This window comes from Gossypium raimondii, chromosome 5 (genome assembly GCF_025698545.1).
Source record: "Gossypium raimondii isolate GPD5lz chromosome 5, ASM2569854v1, whole genome shotgun sequence".
NCBI classification, from domain to species: Eukaryota; Viridiplantae; Streptophyta; class Magnoliopsida; order Malvales; family Malvaceae; genus Gossypium; species Gossypium raimondii.
Window position 1 is genome coordinate 15,248,117 of NC_068569.1, and position 18,671 is coordinate 15,266,787.

The 18,671-nt window shown below is 37.0% G+C and overlaps 3 protein-coding genes and 1 pseudogene across 3 annotated transcripts; 3 read left to right on the forward strand and 1 right to left on the reverse strand.

Annotated features, from left to right (window-relative positions):
- The first annotated feature begins 261 nt into the window (after positions 1-261).
- On the forward strand, positions 262-2,526 carry LOC105769735 (lysine-specific histone demethylase 1 homolog 3-like; annotated as a pseudogene).
- Positions 2,527-4,672: 2,146 nt separating this feature from the next.
- On the forward strand, positions 4,673-8,219 carry LOC105769734 (1-acylglycerol-3-phosphate O-acyltransferase). Its single transcript, XM_012590566.2, has 9 exons — positions 4,673-5,079; positions 5,319-5,555; positions 5,762-5,808; positions 5,888-6,006; positions 6,098-6,258; positions 6,693-6,805; positions 6,899-6,995; positions 7,662-7,785; positions 7,939-8,219. Exons 1-9 carry the CDS (start codon positions 4,886-4,888, stop codon positions 8,062-8,064), a joined length of 1,218 nt encoding a protein of 405 aa, XP_012446020.1. The 5' UTR covers positions 4,673-4,885; the 3' UTR covers positions 8,065-8,219.
- A 1,788-nt stretch (positions 8,220-10,007) lies between these two features.
- LOC105769280 (protein ACCUMULATION AND REPLICATION OF CHLOROPLASTS 6, chloroplastic) lies at positions 10,008-13,788 on the forward strand. The gene is made up of 7 exons (XM_012589803.2): positions 10,008-10,425; positions 10,518-10,748; positions 10,835-11,059; positions 11,401-11,661; positions 11,755-12,715; positions 13,018-13,151; positions 13,347-13,788. Exons 1-7 carry the CDS (start codon positions 10,141-10,143, stop codon positions 13,635-13,637), a joined length of 2,388 nt encoding a protein of 795 aa, XP_012445257.1. The 5' UTR covers positions 10,008-10,140; the 3' UTR covers positions 13,638-13,788.
- Positions 13,789-13,912: 124 nt separating this feature from the next.
- LOC105769279 (kinesin-like protein KIN-7F) lies at positions 13,913-18,442 on the reverse strand. The gene is made up of 12 exons (XM_012589802.2): positions 18,258-18,442; positions 18,046-18,135; positions 17,857-17,957; positions 17,663-17,776; positions 17,495-17,576; positions 17,308-17,375; positions 17,159-17,224; positions 16,878-17,002; positions 16,423-16,759; positions 15,129-16,319; positions 14,551-14,798; positions 13,913-14,418 (listed from the first exon to the last, which is right to left on the reverse strand). Exons 1-12 carry the CDS (start codon positions 18,436-18,438, stop codon positions 14,097-14,099), a joined length of 2,925 nt encoding a protein of 974 aa, XP_012445256.1. The 5' UTR covers positions 18,439-18,442; the 3' UTR covers positions 13,913-14,096.
- Between the last annotated feature and the right edge of the window lie 229 nt (positions 18,443-18,671).

An 18,671-nucleotide genomic window follows, 5' to 3' on the forward strand; every position in this document is an offset into this window, starting at 1 on the left:
CAAAGCAACAAATTGACCTCAGAAGATAGCTCTACTGACATAGCCGCATACTCAAGTCCTTCAATATATGTTTACTCTGTTAATCCACCTTGCAAAATGATCCAAATAGGCCATAGAAACGAAATTTTTGCAGAACCAACATATAAATGTGCAGAAAACAAAGTGCAACGAGCACTGGCGAAAAGATTCTTCCTAAATTAATACTTCAACCAGGGTTTTAGTCTTTAGCCCTTGTCTTTCTTCAAAGCACCCCAGCAAAAGATGTTTGAAGCAACATTAAGACCTGATACTAGTGCCACGGTAGAAGATTACTACTATTTTTCATTTTCATAAATAATTGTGAAATTTTGATTACCCCCAACGATATTTCAACATTCTTTTTTATAAATAGTTGGTTTTTTATTATCTAAGATAGCTGCTTGGCTGCTCTAAGTTTACATTCAACCTACCTCAGCTTTGGGATCGTTAGCAAAGGTTAAGGTTTTGGGCCATGTTAAGACACTTGATTTTTAAAAAGTTATAAAATGGTCACTTAAGTTATCACTTTTGTTTTTTTTAGTCCAATTCTGTTAAATCACTAAAAGTTTGATAATGTGACTGTCAAGTGAATGACATGAAATCTTTATCATTAATTTGTTTTACACATAATATCCATGTTGTTTTAGAGGTTATGTAAATCACCAAAATAAACTAATTTGTTTCCAAAATAAAGACCAAAAGAGTTATAGAGCTTATTGCTTGTTCTGTACTATGAATGAATTGAATCTTCCTATTACTTTTAATTAAGTTGATATCAGTAGTTGATTGACTGGCCAAATTTTGGAACTTGTGATGGTATTTCGCACCTACTTTGAAAATGAGAAGAATTACCTAACATAGCATTCTACAACCACATTATTCTTATTCTTATGCTTTTCTTTTCACCTTCACTCTATGTCCTGTTTCTGTTATGGATGTGTGTATAAAAAGATTTGCTATTTTACTCTATAGGCACTTCCATCCACAGAAGCCAACTGCAACAAATTGCTGCAGCTTCCCAAGATTCCTTCTCTTCTCAAATTTGCTAGAAGGGATCAATATGCAGAAATGGAGGAAAGGAAGTGGCCTGCTGGTGTTCTGGGTACACAAGACTGTATATCAGAAATAGACTCTACTGGTCTGTTGATTTCTCTGCTGCTTGTATTAATCTTGACAGTTCCAAAATGTTAATAGATAACCTGTCTCAGAGGAGCAACTCAAATGAGATTGCTAGCCACTTGGAACTTAGAGATCACTCGGAGAAAGTTTGGCCATGGACAGCAGTATATTCACCAAAGCATGGGTTGATACTGCTGGTAGTGGGGGGATTAAGGGTTATCATGCCATCAAGAGATGGCAGTCTCAAGCAGCTGCTGCTGATCCAGATTTCTTCCACCGAACAGTGCACGTCAAGGATGAGGAAGAGTCAAATACTAGTTCAAGGCAACTGACACGGAAGCATGATGAACGAGCAAATGAGAACTCTATCTCCCAAGTTGCAGTAAGCAAGGAGCGATTTAAGAATGATCCTCGTGGAGCTGATCATATTAAACACGCTGTCGTTGTATATGTTGGATCACCGCTAATGCCCCTTTATAAAGCAAGAAAAATTGACAAGGATGGAAACAAATCAATAATGAAAAAAACTGCAACGAAGGTTTTATTTCTTGCCTTTCTCTTGTCTTTCCGCTTGTTAGTTTGCAGCACCTTTTTTGCCTCTACTTCATGTCTGGTTTTACACTTTTAGTTCTTTTACCAGGTAATGGAGATGACATCCAGATCCTTTATTAATTGGTCAAAAGGACAAACTTCAAAGGGTGGTAATCAAGACACAAAATTTACTCTGGGATTCCCACAGATGAGACGTTATTTGTCTTGACTTTTCTTGTTTTTGATGTGTACAGAGCTTACTATTCTTTTAGCGTTGACAAAGCATACAGTCATCTTCTATATGGAAATACCTCAGTATTGACCTGAATTTTTCAATTGAACATCAATTGCAAGCTTCAATTTCGTTCTTCGATTCTCTGTTCAAGAAATGACGTTTTACGTGCATGGAATGACACTTGGTGACTTTTTCTACATGAATTGGGGTTGAATCCCATGGTATATGTAAGGTTGGAGCTTTCTTTCAGCTATTTCCTATGTGACATTTAAACTGGAATGGTAAGGCAAATTGATTGGTCTGATTTTATCTGTTTAGAGAGTTCTGATTTTATCTGTTTCATTTTATACTCTTCTATACGTAGGATGTCAATGGAATAATCCCTTTTCATTTATTGAATAGTATTACCTTGTTGCTAATATCTCTTTCTGGAATTCCAGGTTGGAAAATATTGTGGTTCTAGGCAGTGGCCAAAGAGAGGTTTGCCCTCTAATGCCTCATATATACTGAATTCTTAGTGCCTAGAAGCTATTGTGTGACCATAGGTTGGATGGTAAGGTTGCAATGATTCAAATAAGAAAGCTGAAGCTTGAATTTATATACGCGTTTTGTCTTCGATGTTTAGCATTTTGTTCTCAAATATGATAACGGAGATGAAACTGCTCCTTTCTGTGGGTTCTTGCGTGCCACTGCTTCCCTCATTTTCTTGCGCTAGCATTTTACTAATGACTACTTTTGCATCTTTGAAGATCACGGATCGGATGTTTCGCAGGTATGGGAGCCGCTTAGGTGCCACAGGTTGGTGTAGCGTCGAGGGGGGTAATGAGGCTAGAGCTGGTGATGAAGTCGATAGTCGACCATGGTTGTGGCTGGTGTGCTTGGTATTTATGGCTTAATAATTGATGTAATCATTAGTACCGAAGTTAATCCAAAGGCTAAATCTTATTACCTTTCCGATGGATATGCGCATGTCTTCTGGTCTTGCTAGCGGCCTCGTTGGTTTTTCTGCTGCTAGGAAAGATGTATCTGACACCTACTCCCAAATTCGGTAACAAAAGTCCCGTGTTTGGAAGCTATTATTATTACTATGAAGAACTACCTTGAAACTCTTGGTTTAATTGTGTAATTGGATATTTTCGTAGAGCAGGCAGAGTATTTTGTTGGGATGATCTTCCCTGAGGCTTGATTGTGGGCAGTCAATAGGCGAGTGACTGTCTGCTTGGCTTCGCTGTGTTTCCGCCAACAACCCTTGAATATATTTTTCTTTCTCTCTCTTACTTGGCGGTCGTTGTGGAGCAGCTGATGATAGATTAGAGATATAAACTATTTGTTTCAATAAAGTTTTTCAACATTGATTTACTATTATTCTAAACTTTGTAGAATTGCGGCTTGCGCCTTGCGGTGCACTCAGCGTGCTGTTCAAGACGGTGGCCCCACATAGAGTTCTAGAACCCTGGCCCATCAGAGTTTATTTAAAACCCAACCCAAATAATTTTTCCTTTTTATAAGCAACAAAAGTGGAGATATTCGATCAGTCAAATAACGATTCTGGGAGTCTCTCGAACGTCATCCTCTACGTCATTGCAATCGCCGACTGTTTTAACCGTGTAATTTTGGGCTTTTTTATAAAATTAACCCAAAAATTTAATTAATTACATAAATAACTTATTTTTTTGATTAAACACGTAAATGAGCTAAAATCTACAGTAAAAATTGGTGGAGTCAAAGAGTTTAGCGCCACCAACATACCACGTTAACAACCGGGATAAAAAATTAATTTTTTGATGGAGCCATGTAGAATGATGCTACCTGTATAAATATAAAGAAAATATTACAATTTCTACAAAATGGAGGGACTTTAAAATAAATTTTTTTTTTGGTGGGGCCAAATAAATTGGGGCCACCAGTTTCCAAAGTTTTCCACTCCTTTTTCTTTTTAAAATTTTAAATATATTAAAAAAATTTGTCTTCACCTATTAAAAAATAAATTAAAATTTTAAAATTAGTTATACTTCAAATTTTTATGTTCAAAATTTTAATATATTTTAATATATTAAGTATATTAAAAATTTTAAGTTAGTTATACTCAACATTTTCTTTAACATATTTAAAATATATTAAAATTTTTATTTTTAAAAAAATTTAAATATATTAAAAGATCTTTTCTCTTTACCTATTAAAAATATATTAAAATTTTAAAATATATTTTAAATATATAAATTGAATATATTAAAATTTTAAAATTGGTTATACTTAACATTTTTAATATATTTAATTTTTTAAATTTTCTAAAATTTTAAATATATTAAGAAAATCTTTTTGTCTTTACCTATTAAAATATATATTAAGTATATTAAAATTTTAAATATATTAAACTTTTAAAATTAATTATACTTAACATTCTTTTAATATATTTAAAATTTTAGAAAACTTTAAAAAAATCACATTGGAAACTGGTGGCTCCACCAGAAAATGAAAAATTTTATTAAAGTTCCTCCATTTTTTCAGAAATTATAGTATTTCTTTGATATTTATACATGCTCCACTAAAAAAATAATTTTTTTTATCCTGATTGCATGTTGGTGGCGCCAAACTCTTTTGTTCCACTAACTTTCACTATAGATTTTAAGTGATTTACGTGTTTAATCAAAAAAGTGAGTCATTTATATAATTAAATAAATTTTTTGAGTTAATTTTATAAAAAAAAAAAGCCTGTAATTTTGACATCCTTTAAATCTGGGCTGAGAAGAAGGAGATGAATGAAATGTCCTTAAGTAGCAGTCTTTAATGTTTAAACGCGCTAGTAATTGGTGATAGCGTACTTGCTTTTGTCGATTATATCTTTTCGATTAAGGAAATAATAAAAAAATTCAACGCCACCTTTGAATAATTCCATTCTCCCTAATAAAGTCAAAAATCAAAGCTTCGTTATATAAAAACGAAAAAGAATGTTGTATTGTTAAGCAAAAGATCGAACATCGGATGAACAGATCTGTCTATCGTTGGTCCAGCTTAATTTTAAGAAAAATGGCCGAAGAAATCAATAAATCCGAGATTCGATCATCCCCGTCGATTATAGCGAAATCCAGATCGTTATGGCCCTCCGTTCTCCGTTGGATTCCTACTTCCACTGATCATATCATCGCCTCCGAGAAACGCCTTCTCTCTCTCGTCAAGTAAGTTGACCTTCGATTTCTTGTCATCATCAGCTTTTTTAGGGTTATCTTGTTTTCAGCTTATACGCTTGGAAAAGCGGAAAAGCCGGAACTCCAATTTCAAGTTTCCTGGAACCTCAATTTTCTTTTTTCTTCAATTTGATAATAATTTGGTTTTAATTATATCAAAAAATTGTATTGATTTTGGTGAAAACTTCGATAGGAATTCGATAAATTTGAATGGGTTATTGAAATTTCAGGACTCCATATGTGCAAGAGCTCGTGAATATAGGTTCAGGTCCGCCTGGTTCTAAGGTTAGGTGGTTTCGTTCTTCAAGTAACGAGCCGAGGTTCATAAACACAGTCACCTTTGATAGCAACGAGGGTTCTCCCACCCTTGTTATGGTACACGGATATGCTGCTTCTCAAGGTTTCTTTTTCAAGAATTTTGATTATCTTGCCAATCGTTTCAAGGTTATTGCTATTGATCAGCTTGGGTAAGCTCCTTTTGTCTTAATAGGTTATGGGTTTGGCTTGATTTTCAGTAGGGGGTTGGTTTATAGTTTTACGAATCATGTCCTCCTTTAAACACTTCTTATTCTCATTATGGAAATTGCTGACTGTGTTGGCTTTTTTTTTTTTTTTTGGCTCTTGATATCTACATTATAATAGTTTCTTATTCTTTCTTCATCTTTCTCTCCAGTTGGGGTGGATCAAGTAGGCCTGATTTTACATGCAAAAGCACTGAAGGTCAGTGAACAGAATGCTAATAATCCCTTTGCCCCTTTTAATCGAACATGTAATTCACTTTTGGTGTGTTATGATGCAGAAACTGAGGCATGGTTTATTGATTCTTTGGAGGAGTGGCGCAAAGCAAAAAACCTTAGTAACTTCATATTACTTGGGCATTCTTTTGGAGGATATGTTGCAGCTAAATATGCTCTCAAGGTGATTGCTTTTAAATGTTGAATGTTTGAGTGCAACAAGCAGTTTGATATTGCATCTTTTTATTCTAATGTCCCTTGTGTTAATCCTGTAGCATCCTGAACATGTTCAACACTTAATTTTAGTGGGGACTGCTGGACTTTCATCAGAATCAGACACAACATATGAGTGGGTAACCCGCTTCAGAGCAACATGGAGGGGGGCAATTTTGAGTCATTTGTGGGAGTCTAATTTTACTCCTCAGAAGATTATAAGGTTTGTAATTATCTGGTTCTATTTTCTTAACCTGAATCACAAATCAAGCTTTTCTATTGAGCACTGCTCTGGGCTTGTCTGCCGGAACAGTATTAATTATGCTCTAAAATGTTGCTAGCAAGTTCATTCATTCTAAGGGAAGAAAATAAGGGTCGGCAGTCGATCCTTTCTAACCTATTGCCAATGATCTCCCCATTGGTTCTTATGTAGGTTATTTCTCAATGGTACATGTCTTTTGTAGGTTACTTCTATCTTAAACTGTTATGTTTGTAGGTTCCCTTTGTTCTTATATGTTGCTGTCAAAGTCCTAATACTCCTATTTGTTTAACTTATTTTATATATGTTTCCAGTAATTCTCTTGTCTTCCATTGCATTTCATATCAAGTTGTTTAGTTTATTATTTTTGTGCATTTATTGGATGATTGTGTATGCAGAGGCTTAGGTCCTTGGGGTCCAGATCTTGTACGAAAGTATACAGCTGCTAGGTTTACTAACAGATATTCACCTGAGGGTGTATTTACAGAGGAGGAGTCTAGACTTCTATCTGGTATTGTAAGATTTTTGGATTTTGTGTATGGCTTTTCTATTAACAAATAATAGATATATAATGGCTGCTTTTTCCCGTTCTTCATTGTTGAAGATTATGTGTACCATACCTCAGCTGCCAAAGCAAGTGGAGAGCTCTGCTTAAAATATATATTTGCATTTGGAGCATTTAATCGGGCACTTTTAAACAGGTTTGATACCCTGCTTCATTAAACTCATTTAATGATTCAGCGGAAATGTTTACTGTTTTTTAATTGGGTTCATTAGATGGCCTAATACCTGCCTATTTTTATATTGGTCAAGATTCTGTCTAGAGCTTGGGACTTGTAGTTGTACAATATCTCACTTTGATTTGAAAACATCTTCTAGAAGCAAATTACATATTCTCCTCCTGGTGCTTGGGAATTATTCACATCATTGCACAATACAGGTTTCACTAGAGCTAAGTTGTTGTTGTTATGATGATGATGCAGGAAAAAAGAATGTAATGATCATGTAGCTTCACCCTGGTTTTGAGGGTCATGTAACCCATGCCATTTTATATAATGCTATTCAGGGGCTCATTGGAAGCAGAGATTTATGAAAACTTGCAATTAAAAGCACTTATTCAACCTTGAACACATGCATTTAACATCTAATTGGCTTGTGAACTTCTTCAAACCTAGACCTCACTTTCAAATCCTCGAGGAAAAAAATAGAATAGATGATGAAATGATCATAAACCTCAAGCACTTCCTCAAACCTAGGCACTAGCTAGAGTCTAGATCAGTCTTGTAATCTTCTAACAATGATGATTCCAGGTGTTTGAAGACATTGAATAACTTCTGTTTTTTTTTTTTAATTTTATTCATGAATAGTGCATCTGAGTGGAAAGTGCCAACCACTTTTATATATGGGGCTGAAGATTGGATGAACTACCAAGGAGCCCAAGAAGCTCGCGAGCAAATGAAGGTCCCATGTGAAATTATCAGGGTTCCTCAGGTCTGTTATAAGACATAACTTGGGCGGCAATCTGCCAAAGACATTTTTTCTTTTCATTAGAGCGTTTATTTTAGAACCTTGAATGGACTATTTTAAATCTGAAATGCTATCCTTCCTTTCAGCCTCCTCATCTTTCTTCTCTCTCATCTGCAGGCCGGACATTTTGTGTTTCTTGAAAATAGAGATGGATTCCATTCAGCTGTGTTGTATGCCTGTAGGAGATTTCTTTCACCTAACCCTGATAAAGAACCCTTTCCTGACGATTTGGTATCAGCATAGAAGAAGCAAAGTATTTTTTAATTTCTTTCCACATGTTGTATGACGCATTACACCGAGTTTCATTGGTCAGAAGATTATTTGGGTAAAGAAAAAACATTATTTGCCTGTAGCTTGTATCATAATATTTTTATATACGTATTATGTGTTTGGCAGTACCTTGAATCTGGTTACTGGTTAAAGGGGATGGATATTGAAGAATTGATTTTAAGGGGAGGTAGAAAGAGTTTCCATGTTTAAGATGTTACAGAAGTCCGAGTGGAAGCAATAGGTTGTGGCTTCATCACTTAGGCCTCCTTTTGACAATAAAAGATCAAAGCAGTGTGTGTATCTTTTGCTGCAGACACTTAGCTCGGCTGGCCAGAGCTGCAACCTATACTGAAGGCCGACTTGTATTATGAGAGAAAACTCACAGATAAAATACATTTTAACCGAAGTTAAAATCTGACAAATTTGACAGTGGCAACAAGATGCACAGGGAAACTGATTCGCATTGTTTAGATCATGACCAGATTGAATGTGGGTGGGGAGGTTGGAGTTGTGAACTCTGAACCAACTTTGGATACAGTAACAAGATTCATACGATAACATTAAAGCAGGTAAAAATTTTTGAGGATATATCCAAGGGCCTAACAAAGAATTACAAACACAATTGAACAGGGTGACTCCATCCTGGACTGACACGCTGATTAATTGTTTCATGAAATCCAATGTCCAATGTGGCTAACAAATTTCCAATTCCCAAAGCTTCCAAAAGAGAATCTAATATTGAGGAAAAAAGTTGTTTCTCAGTAGACATTCTCTAACTAAGTATGTGATACTTTTACATCCTTTCAAAAAAAAAAACCCCTTAAATAGCCTTTCAAATTTGGGTTGCTATATTGATTTCAATTAGGTTGCTTCTAGGTTTGATTATGCACCACGTTTCCTCTCGACCGAGTTATTTTTACAATATTCAAAGTTAGATGGCATCATCTATGTTGAGCTAAATGATTCAAAATTCTATATTGTCCCAAGACAATTAAAAGACAGATTGAGGTTTAAATAATTCTCTATGCACATTACTGGCTTGGGTTGATTGCTGTTGTTGTGGTGATACTAACATGACAGTGTTGCTGTTGTTAGGTTTTGTTTGTGCATTAACTTTGATTCACAATTCTTGTTTACATAATACCCTTCTTCACTATCATTTAAATAGACTTCTATCACAGCTGCTGAAATCATTACTTCTTCCTTTCCCTTCTACTCTGAAAGGACATTTGTTGCTTCCTTTCTATTTTTCACAATATATTTTCTTTAGCCAATTATATTATATTAATTGTTATAGTTCCATTTGGCTTAGCTATCTTTACAATCTAATCAATGTAGTTGATTCCGCATCGATTTTGATAGCATCAACTAATGTGCGCTATTCTATAATAAAATGAAGTACTCAACCCTATATTTTGTACCGATAAAATTTTAATTTGTACCAATTATATTAATTCATTTCACTTAATTACGATTGCACCTACTAAAATATTACGCACCAATTAATGCATGAATAATACTAACAAAATATAAAATTACTATTTTTTATAAATGATAATCATAACTCAATTTAATAATGTGATGGAATCTTCACTTATATAATAGTTGTATCATAATCGAATATATATTATAGATAGGCAATACATATTGGGCTTGTATATATAATATATTGTATTATTAATTTTGATTGATTAGTTAATCCGATTAATTATGGGTTTTTGAAGGGGATTATTTGAAAATAAAAGTTTGAGGAAACCTTTTCCCTAATTTTTTGAAGGAATTAATTTGATTGGATTAAGTAAGTTATGCAGCCTCCTAATTGGGAGGGTTTAAACAGGTAACACCCAAATATCCTAACCAAACTAGGAGGGAGTTTTATTATGATTATAACCAAGACTACAACACATTGGTGAGATAATTATCTTAGAAATGCTAAATTTGCTGGAATAATGTTGATTATCTATAGAAGCCTAGCAGCCGAATTCTTTGAACAAGATTTTAGTTCTTTATTTTATATTTTTCCTTTTTTGATCTCACAGAACCCCCAGGATGGAATCTTTGAGGCACATTAGCATCGGGCTGTGCACTCCTACACTTACTCCTTTATTCCACCCTCCTAAACCCTCCAGACTCCACCACCGTTCAACTACCGTCGTCTGCTCCGCCAGTAAATGGGCCGAGCGCCTCCTTGCTGACTTCCAATTTCTCCCTGCCCCCGATAATTCCGTCTCCTCTTCTTCCTCCTCAACCGCCACTCTTTCTCCCCCTTACCCTCCCCTTCTCGCCCCTTCTCCTCCCGAACGCCACGTTTCCATTCCCCTTGATTTCTACAAGGTCAGTCGCACAGTAACTCACTTCCTTTGATTTTTTTTTCGTTTTACTTTTGGGAATTGGAGTTATTTAAAAACTATCATTTTCAAATGCAGGTTTTAGGAGCCGAGACTCATTTCTTAGGTGATGGAATCAGAAGAGCCTATGAAGCAAGGGTTTCGAAACCGCCTCAATATGGGTTCAGTCAAGACACCATAATTAGCCGAAGACAGATTCTTCTAGCTGCCTGTGAAACCCTATCTAACCCTGGCTCTAGACGAAATTACAACCAAGGTCTTGTCGACGATGAGCGTGACACTATCATCACTCAAGTCCCCTGGGACAAGGTAATTGCATTTAATCTTCTTCTTTTCTTTTCTTTTTTTAATTTTTTAATTTGTGTTTGGTTATTGAGAAACTGTGGTAAATGTAGGTTCCTGGAGCATTGTGCGTGTTGCAAGAAGCTGGGGAGACTGAAGTGGTGCTTCAAATTGGGGAGAGTTTGCTGAGAGAGAGGCTGCCCAAGGCATTTAAACAGGATGTCGTTCTGGCAATGGCCCTGGCTTATGTGGACTTGTCGAGGGATGCTATGGCTTTGGATCCTCCAGATTTCATTGGTGGTTGTGAGGTGCTTGAGAGGGCTTTGAAGCTGTTGCAGGTACTTGAATACAACTTTCTACTTCCATTTGTAAATTTTGCTGCTATATTGATGAAATTGTGTGTGACTATGTGGTTGTCTAGATTAATTGTAAATTGGTGGGTTCGCTGTTACTGTGGTGTTCTGAAGTCTGCCTATCACCAAACAATGAGTAACCAAAGAAATGTATAGAATGTTTTTGTATTACTAGTATTTAACTGAGGTAACTTATGCATAGTAAAAGAAGCTTGTAGTGAACCTAGACGCAGACAGAGGTCACGCATAGATCAACTTAGATTTTTTTGGTTTCTAAAGTTGTGTATTACATGATATTTGATAAATCCGTTCTATGGAGCATGCAGGAGGAAGGTGCCAGCAGTCTTGCTCCGGATTTGCAGTCACAGATTGATGAGACATTAGAAGAGATTACCCCACGTTGTGTTCTGGAACTTCTAGCCTTGCCCCTTGATGATGCATATCGGACAAAGAGAGCGGAGGGTCTTTATGGTGTACGCAACATATTATGGGCTGTTGGTGGAGGAGGAGCTGCTGCAATCGCAGGAGGTTTTACCCGTGAAGATTTTATGAATCAGGCCTTCTTGTGTATGACAGCAGCTGAACAGGTATTGTATGCTCACTATTATTCATTTTGCCTTCTAGGCTTTCTGATTGGTCTCTTGGTTTTTCTTTAGTTTTAATTCCTTTCCTACGAGCAGGTTGATCTATTTGCAGCCACTCCAAGCAATATTCCTGCAGAAAGTTTCGAAGTTTATGGTGTAGCACTTGCACTTGTTGCTCAAGCTTTTTTAAACAAGAAACCTCATCTCATAAGAGATGCTGATAACCTCTTCCAGCAGCTTCAGCAGACTAAGGTAACAACTCTTGAGAACAGTGTCTCTCTCTATGCTCCTGTCGGAAACCGTGAGATAGACTTTGCTTTGGAGAGGGGTCTCTGTTCATTGCTCGTGGGGGAGCTTGATGAGTGCCGTTCGTGGTTGGGCTTAGACAGTGATAGCTCCCCTTATAGAAATACATCTATTGTAGAATTTGTCTTGGAAAACTCAAAGGATGACGATGACAGAGATCTTCCCGGGCTTTGCAAACTGCTGGAGGCATGGCTAATGGAGGTGGTTTTTCCTAGATTTAGAGACACCAAAGATATACAATTCAAGCTTGGAGATTATTATGATGATCCTACTGTCCTGAGATATTTAGAAAGGCTTGAGGGAGCAGGTGGTTCACCCTTGGCTGCAGCCGCAGCTATAGTGAGGATAGGTGCAGAGGCTACTGCAGTTCTTGATCATGTAAAGGCTAGTGCAATTCAGGCATTGCAGAAGGTGTTTCCTCTTCGTCGCTCAGAAGAGACTGCCAGACATCAATTAGATGGTGAGATGAACAACTTTCTTCCTGTTGAAAGTGAGGAGACTCTTGGAAAACCTGATCAAGAGGATTCTGCCATCCTAGCTGAGGTTCCTGGAATAAGCAGTTTGGAAGGAATGTATGAAGAAGAAACAATAAGTGACAAAATTAAAGATGCCAGTGTCAAGATCATGTCTGCTGGTGTGGTAATTGGAGTGATGACATTGGTTGGCTTGAAGTTTTTATCTGGTAAATTTAGTTCATCAGTGACCGGTAAAGGCATCAGTCCAGCTATGGCAACTGATGTCATCAATGTAGGTATGACTTGATAATAAATGTGGTAAATAAGTAAAATTTCAGCATAATGCAGCATTATTTCCAATACCTGAATTATTTTCTAGAATGGCTTAGGACGGGATTGCTGTTAAATATTGATCCTTTAGTTTCAGCCTTATTATTTGTATCGCTAATACTGCACCTTTTTTCTATTATATTATTTTAAGTTGGGAGGGGGTAGGATTTTTCTCCCTCTAAACAATATGTCCAAGTTAGTCAAATCCTTCAAAGTCGTCCTGTTTTTCCATAATTAGTGGTGCTCAAAACTTCCTTAAACTTTGCAGGATCAGTAGATGAAAAGTCTTTGCAAGAATTACCTAGAATGGATGCAAGAATTGCAGAAGGCATTGTTCGCAAGTGGCAGAATATTAAATCTGAGGCGTTTGGACCTGATCACCGCCTTGATAAATTGCCAGAGGTAATAATATGCTGTTCATTTTCTATTCTGGAATTCCTGCAAATATAAATCTTGAGAACTGCCCTAAGAACTGGACTCTGTTCATTTTGGGATAGCTGTTTATGTTGAATTTTATGAAGTAGATAGCTTTCGGAGACTTTCTAAGGCTTCATTAGGACTCCTGTGCCTTTTTCATAACACTGAGAAAACTGCCAGGTTCTGGATGGTCAAATGTTGAAGACATGGACAGATCGTGCAGCCGAAATCGCTCAGCTTGGTTGGGTATATGAATATAGTCTACTGAACATGGCCATTGACAGTGTTACCCTTTCACTAGATGGCCAGCGAGCTGTAGTCGAAGCTACTCTGGAAGAATCCACCTGCTTGACTGATGTTCATCATTCGGAGAACAATGCCTCTAATGTAAACTCCTACACCACGAGATATGAGATGTCTTGTTCCAACTCAGGCTGGAAAATCACTGAAGGATCTGTCTACAAATCTTAGCTATGATGTATAAAGCATAAAAAACCTGAAAGCTCCAATATCGTTACCAGCTTTGCCTTTTTACGTAGTTATATTTGTTATATTGTTTGAGAAAACAAGAGTTAGCGTTTTCCCGTCATGCAAGCAGTTCAAATTAAAAGATGCAAGCTAACCTCCTCTCGTTATTGTCTTGTTTGATTATTTAGGTTTCGTGGGTCACATATCTATGCCTCTAATTGGACCTAAAAATTGGGAATTATGCTATTTGGATATAATTTACAAGTCCTTGGAAGAATATTCCTTCATTACATTTATTATGTGTTATATGAAAAACAATGAGCAAAGAAAGAATCAAAATGAATCTGCGACTAAAATCTGATTTAACTTTATATGCCTTTCAATTTACAATAGGGACTTGGGAGCTAGAAATGACAAGATCAAGATGTCAACTAGATAAATTCTCTCTATCCTCAACGTCTTCTAAAACAGGGAAGGAAGTCTAAGACTCCAGCTGTGAGATCTTCGGCTTAGAAATCTGGGCAAGATGCTGAGCCCAACTACCTCCCTGGGGGCTTGACTTGGTTCCACGAATCCTAGCACCTTAGCCACCACAGCAGCACTCTCCCTTACATGCTCCATGTCCTTGGTGTCTGTCCATACAAGGCGTGCCACTTGTAAACTCCTCTGCTTTGTGTTCAAATCAATTCCCCACTTCTTGTACAGTTCTTCTCTTTGCTTTCTTGATAACTTACTTCGTATTTGCTTGCTCAACATTACTCTCTCACGAATCAATTCCTTCTCACTGCCACCGTAAAAAAAGAAGAAAAGTTACTGTTTTGTATTGAATTGAAGATGAATCACATAAAAGTAATTCCCTATGCCTGAGTGTGCAATTGTGCAGTATGCTGTTCAATTAAGATAAGCTTAAATTTACCCTGAAGCTGTTGTGCAAATTGGACTCTCTCTCTGAGAACCATTGTCGTCTGATATTGAGTCCTTTTGAAACTTCAATCTTCTGAGCTCTATCTCCATATACAAACAGTCAGAAGGATCACCCTTGAAAAGCTGGATGAAATAGCTTCTATGGGATAATGATACATTGCATGCATCCCAAAGTTCAATTATCTGTCTCTGCTTCTCCTCAAATTCTGAGGGCCAATTAGACTGTAGTTGCTTGTCATCCTTTATTATCTCATCCATAACCATTCCATGTTAAAGGAAATATGTTAGTTGCCAGTTATCATCAGCGATAAAACATAAAAATGTCAAAAGTCAATACTAGATATCTTCATGCCGAAAGTGCAGGATCAATTTATGCTTCACATAAATCTTACGAATAAACTTACCTAACAAGCAGGAAGATAGTTATCATAATCTCTTATTCCAAGTTCATGCATTTTTACTGATAAGTAAGCTACTATAATATAAGAAATGAACCTACAAACGCTACTATGAAATATTGATTTCATTTGAGAAACAAGAAAAAGAGAGGAAGGAGGTTCATCTTCTTACCGAGTTGTTATCAATTTGCTTTTCTGAGGGCAGTTTCGTTTGACTGCCGCCAGCGGCTAAAACAGTGGAGGTGGAAATTCTTGCCAAAGGATCCTCGCTAATTGACTTCCACGGTCGTGGAGCAAAATTGGTTGCACCAAAAGTGTCTTCAGCATCTAAATCTTTCAGATTTAACGTATCCACAGAGCTGCTACTAACAGAAGTTCGAGAATTTCTTCTGGACATATTTTCGCTTATATTGTCAAATTTCAGTTCAGAAAACTTTTGGTAAAGGTCTCTTGGTCTATCAACGAAGTCCCTTTCTACTCCAGTGAAAAGGGGTGTGCTTCCATTCAGTGCTTCCTTTTCAAAGTAAGGTGAAGATGGCACAGTAGAGACAACTGCCTTGCAGCTTTTGCTTCTGCTCAGGCTCCTCCTGCTACTAGAATTAGATATATCTGAGAAGCTAGGCGACTGGTCTACATGCTGAACATTGACAAGAAAATTGACCGTCCTTTGCAGCTCATGAATTCTTTGGTTCAAACCCTTGTAAGTTTGATCATTATAAGCAGGACTTGATTGCAAATCTTCCTGTCGTGGGGATGATACTACATTCTCATTCGTGGTAATAATCATGCCTAATTTTCCTTGTTTGTCCACAGGATCAGTGGAGAAACCATCACCTTCTTGCTTCTCAACACTTGACTCATTCACGGTTAATTTTCCTTCAATATTTTTAGGATCGGTCACGAAGTCGTCAGCTCCTGTTTTCTTGACAATGGCCTCCTCCATGCCTAATTTTCCTTCATTGTTGTGAAGACTCAAAAAGTGAACTCCAGCTTCTTTATTCATTGTATTTCTTGAGTCTCCAATTTCAACGCATGGAACTTCCCTGTCTTCAAATTCTTGATCCATTTTTTCAAAAATCTCCCAATCCTTGCATGGATCAGGCCCAACAAACTTTGGAGTCATGCCATCGAGTAGAAAATCCTCTTCAGGATTCTCAGCAAGCCCGAGATATTGATTGTTGGCACTAGGTGCAACAGTATCCTTACGCTTGTTGGAACCAACCGTACAGGGAACCTTGGCCACTTTTGATGAATTTGTTGACTGCTTTAGCATTTGAACTTCTCTAACTGACAGTAGCAAATTCTCAACTCGAGATTGAGCAAGATCACGTTGCCAAGTTAAGTCTTCTATCTCTTTGGCCATCTGTAGGTTCTCAAAAGGGGGGGGGGGGGGAACCAGGTTAATAAGAGTAAATCATTTAAACCAGGGCACGTATGAAACAGCTTTCTGAAGTTGGTCTAATCACCTGTCCAATGAGTTTCTCTTTCTCTCGCAGCACACCAGCAGTATCTCCTTTAACTGAAGCTGATCCCAAGCTCCTCATTTCTTTCTCCAGTCTAGCCAGTTCTCTTTGTAATTGCTTTACCAATGCCTTATCTGACATAATTAAATTCACCTGCGCATTCGTTCTTACCTCCCTAGCACATTTAGCAAACAAGAGAGTGTTTCTTGATTGTTCAACATGAATGCGCTCAGGACTCATCGTACAAATGATGGCTGTTCTCGCATTTCCTCCTAAGGCATTCTGGAGTATGCGTGTCAACTTTGAGTCTCTATATGGTACATGGCCAGTTCTTCCCTTGCTGCAAAGTGTCATCCCAGTTAATTGGCCAGAAAGAATATATGTTTTTAACGAGTTAAAAGACCAACATATCTCCTACAATATTTGTTTCTTAATAAAAATGAAAAGAATTGTTCAACCTTAATTTGCGAATCACAGTCCCAAGAGTTAGTAGACTCCGGTTTATATGGCAGCCTTCTTTCAATCTTGTACCAGCAGCTGAGGTCTGAGAAGCTCGTTCACTTCCTGCTAAATCAACAAAATTCTGTACCAAAAAAAAGGGTCAAATTTTCCTTGTTAAAGTTCACGTTACCATTTAGTACTTACAAATTCAATTTCTAATATTGTCTCTATTATTTCAATGATTCCCACTTGAAACAATATAAATGCATTGTCTTTTAATAAGTTAATTGTATCATACCACAGAAGCTGCAAGAATGCTTGAATTTCCAGCTCCAGCATATTCACGGGCTGAACTTTCAATTGTCTGCAAGATTGCACCATTGAACATAGTAGTAAGACTAGGCTCAGTTCTGATAAAAGAAAGTTCACTCAAGTAGGCATGCCTACCAGCCGCAAAATCTGATGTGATCTCGAGCTAGTTTCGTTCAAAGCTGTCTCTCCTATCTGCCTTTGAGCTGAGCAAATCCAATACCAAATTGCATATATAATGTCATCTAGTGAAAAAGAAAAGAAAAAACACCCCAAAGAAACAGTATACAAATACAGTTCCATGAATGTTTGAGAAACACTTTACCTTCACAGATTGTAAGGAGCTCGTGAAGATGGTCCCTGTCTCTTAGAACCACCTCAGTAAGTTTCTCCACAACCGTTCCCCTCTGTTGGAGTGAAATCAGTGTTGTAAAAAGGTTATGCTCATACAATAAGACGACCAGAAAGCATAAAGCAGGGGGGAAATTTGTACCTCTGGATCATCCAGCACTCTAAGTGGGTAACTATCTGGGCTAAGGAGGTCTCTCACGGCTTCATTATATATCTCCATGGCACAGAATTTCACCACAAAATCTCTTTCTTCTTGCTAACATATTGATCAAAAACAAAATGTCATCTACAAAAACCAATACGAGAAAATGTAATCCTAAATTAATATATCATTACCCTCTCTATGCAGTCATATATATCCGATACTGCATATTCAGTGATGCCCCTCATTGTATATGTCTTGCCACTACTTGTTTGCCCATATGCAAATATGCTTGCTGCAGGCCAAAAAGAAAAAAATGTAGAAACATTTTGAATTGACTATATAGTTATAGACTCGAATAACAAGGAACAAAGAACACTTACAATTGATACCCTCGAGTACTGAAAGTGCAATGTGTTTGGCTCCTTCCTCGTACACTTGAATCGTATTGGATTCACTGTCAAATACTCTGTCTATTCACAACGAAATTGGTAAACAAAAAACAGTACTATGATTAGAAGACGATCTGGATTCGCAAAAGGGAAAATTATTTGGCAAAGAAAAAACGTAAGCAAGTGGTTCCGGAAATGTTTACCAAATGTGTAGGCGGCAGGGAACATGGAACGTTCGGGCAAACTATTCTTGAAAACGATGGTGTCATTGTTAGCACATTCCCAATCACATATACGGTTCCTTGCTTTATCTTGCAATGGCCTTAATCTAATAGAAACGAAAATTTTCTCTCCTTGTTCATGGAGTTGCAATTCTTCACTCATTGTCTCTTATCCTAAATTTTTTTCTTCGGGTTTTTTTCACAATCAAATAACAATTTTTATCCTTTTATTTCAAGGTAAAGGCCTGTCTATGATCTGAACCAGGCCCCAAAAAAAATCCTTGAAGCTCTCTGTATTGAAGGAGAGAAATTATGACCTGTTTTTCCCCAGATGTTGCTCCGATACGATTTTAACAAAAATGGTTTATGGTTTTCTCAACGTCGAAGCCTTTTTCT

Excerpts from the sequence above, each read along its gene's own strand:
- LOC105769279 (XM_012589802.2), bottom strand. The coding sequence starts at position 18,438 with ATGAGTGAAGAATTGCAACTCCATGAACAAGGAGAGAAAATTTTCGTT. Across the intron at positions 17,577-17,662 it reads GAGTGCTGGATGATCCAGAG|AGGGGAACGGTTGTGGAGAA; the intron begins GTACAAATTTCC and ends TCACTCCAACAG. Across the intron at positions 16,760-16,877 it reads ACTGTGATTCGCAAATTAAG|CAAGGGAAGAACTGGCCATG; the intron begins GTTGAACAATTC and ends GACACTTTGCAG.
- LOC105769734 (XM_012590566.2), top strand. The coding sequence starts at position 4,886 with ATGAACAGATCTGTCTATCGTTGGTCCAGCTTAATTTTAAGAAAAATG. Across the intron at positions 6,007-6,097 it reads CAGCTAAATATGCTCTCAAG|CATCCTGAACATGTTCAACA; the intron begins GTGATTGCTTTT and ends TTAATCCTGTAG. Across the intron at positions 6,996-7,661 it reads AATCGGGCACTTTTAAACAG|TGCATCTGAGTGGAAAGTGC; the intron begins GTTTGATACCCT and ends ATTCATGAATAG.
- LOC105769280 (XM_012589803.2), top strand. The coding sequence starts at position 10,141 with ATGGAATCTTTGAGGCACATTAGCATCGGGCTGTGCACTCCTACACTT. Across the intron at positions 10,749-10,834 it reads CTCAAGTCCCCTGGGACAAG|GTTCCTGGAGCATTGTGCGT; the intron begins GTAATTGCATTT and ends TGGTAAATGTAG. Across the intron at positions 11,060-11,400 it reads GGGCTTTGAAGCTGTTGCAG|GAGGAAGGTGCCAGCAGTCT; the intron begins GTACTTGAATAC and ends TGGAGCATGCAG.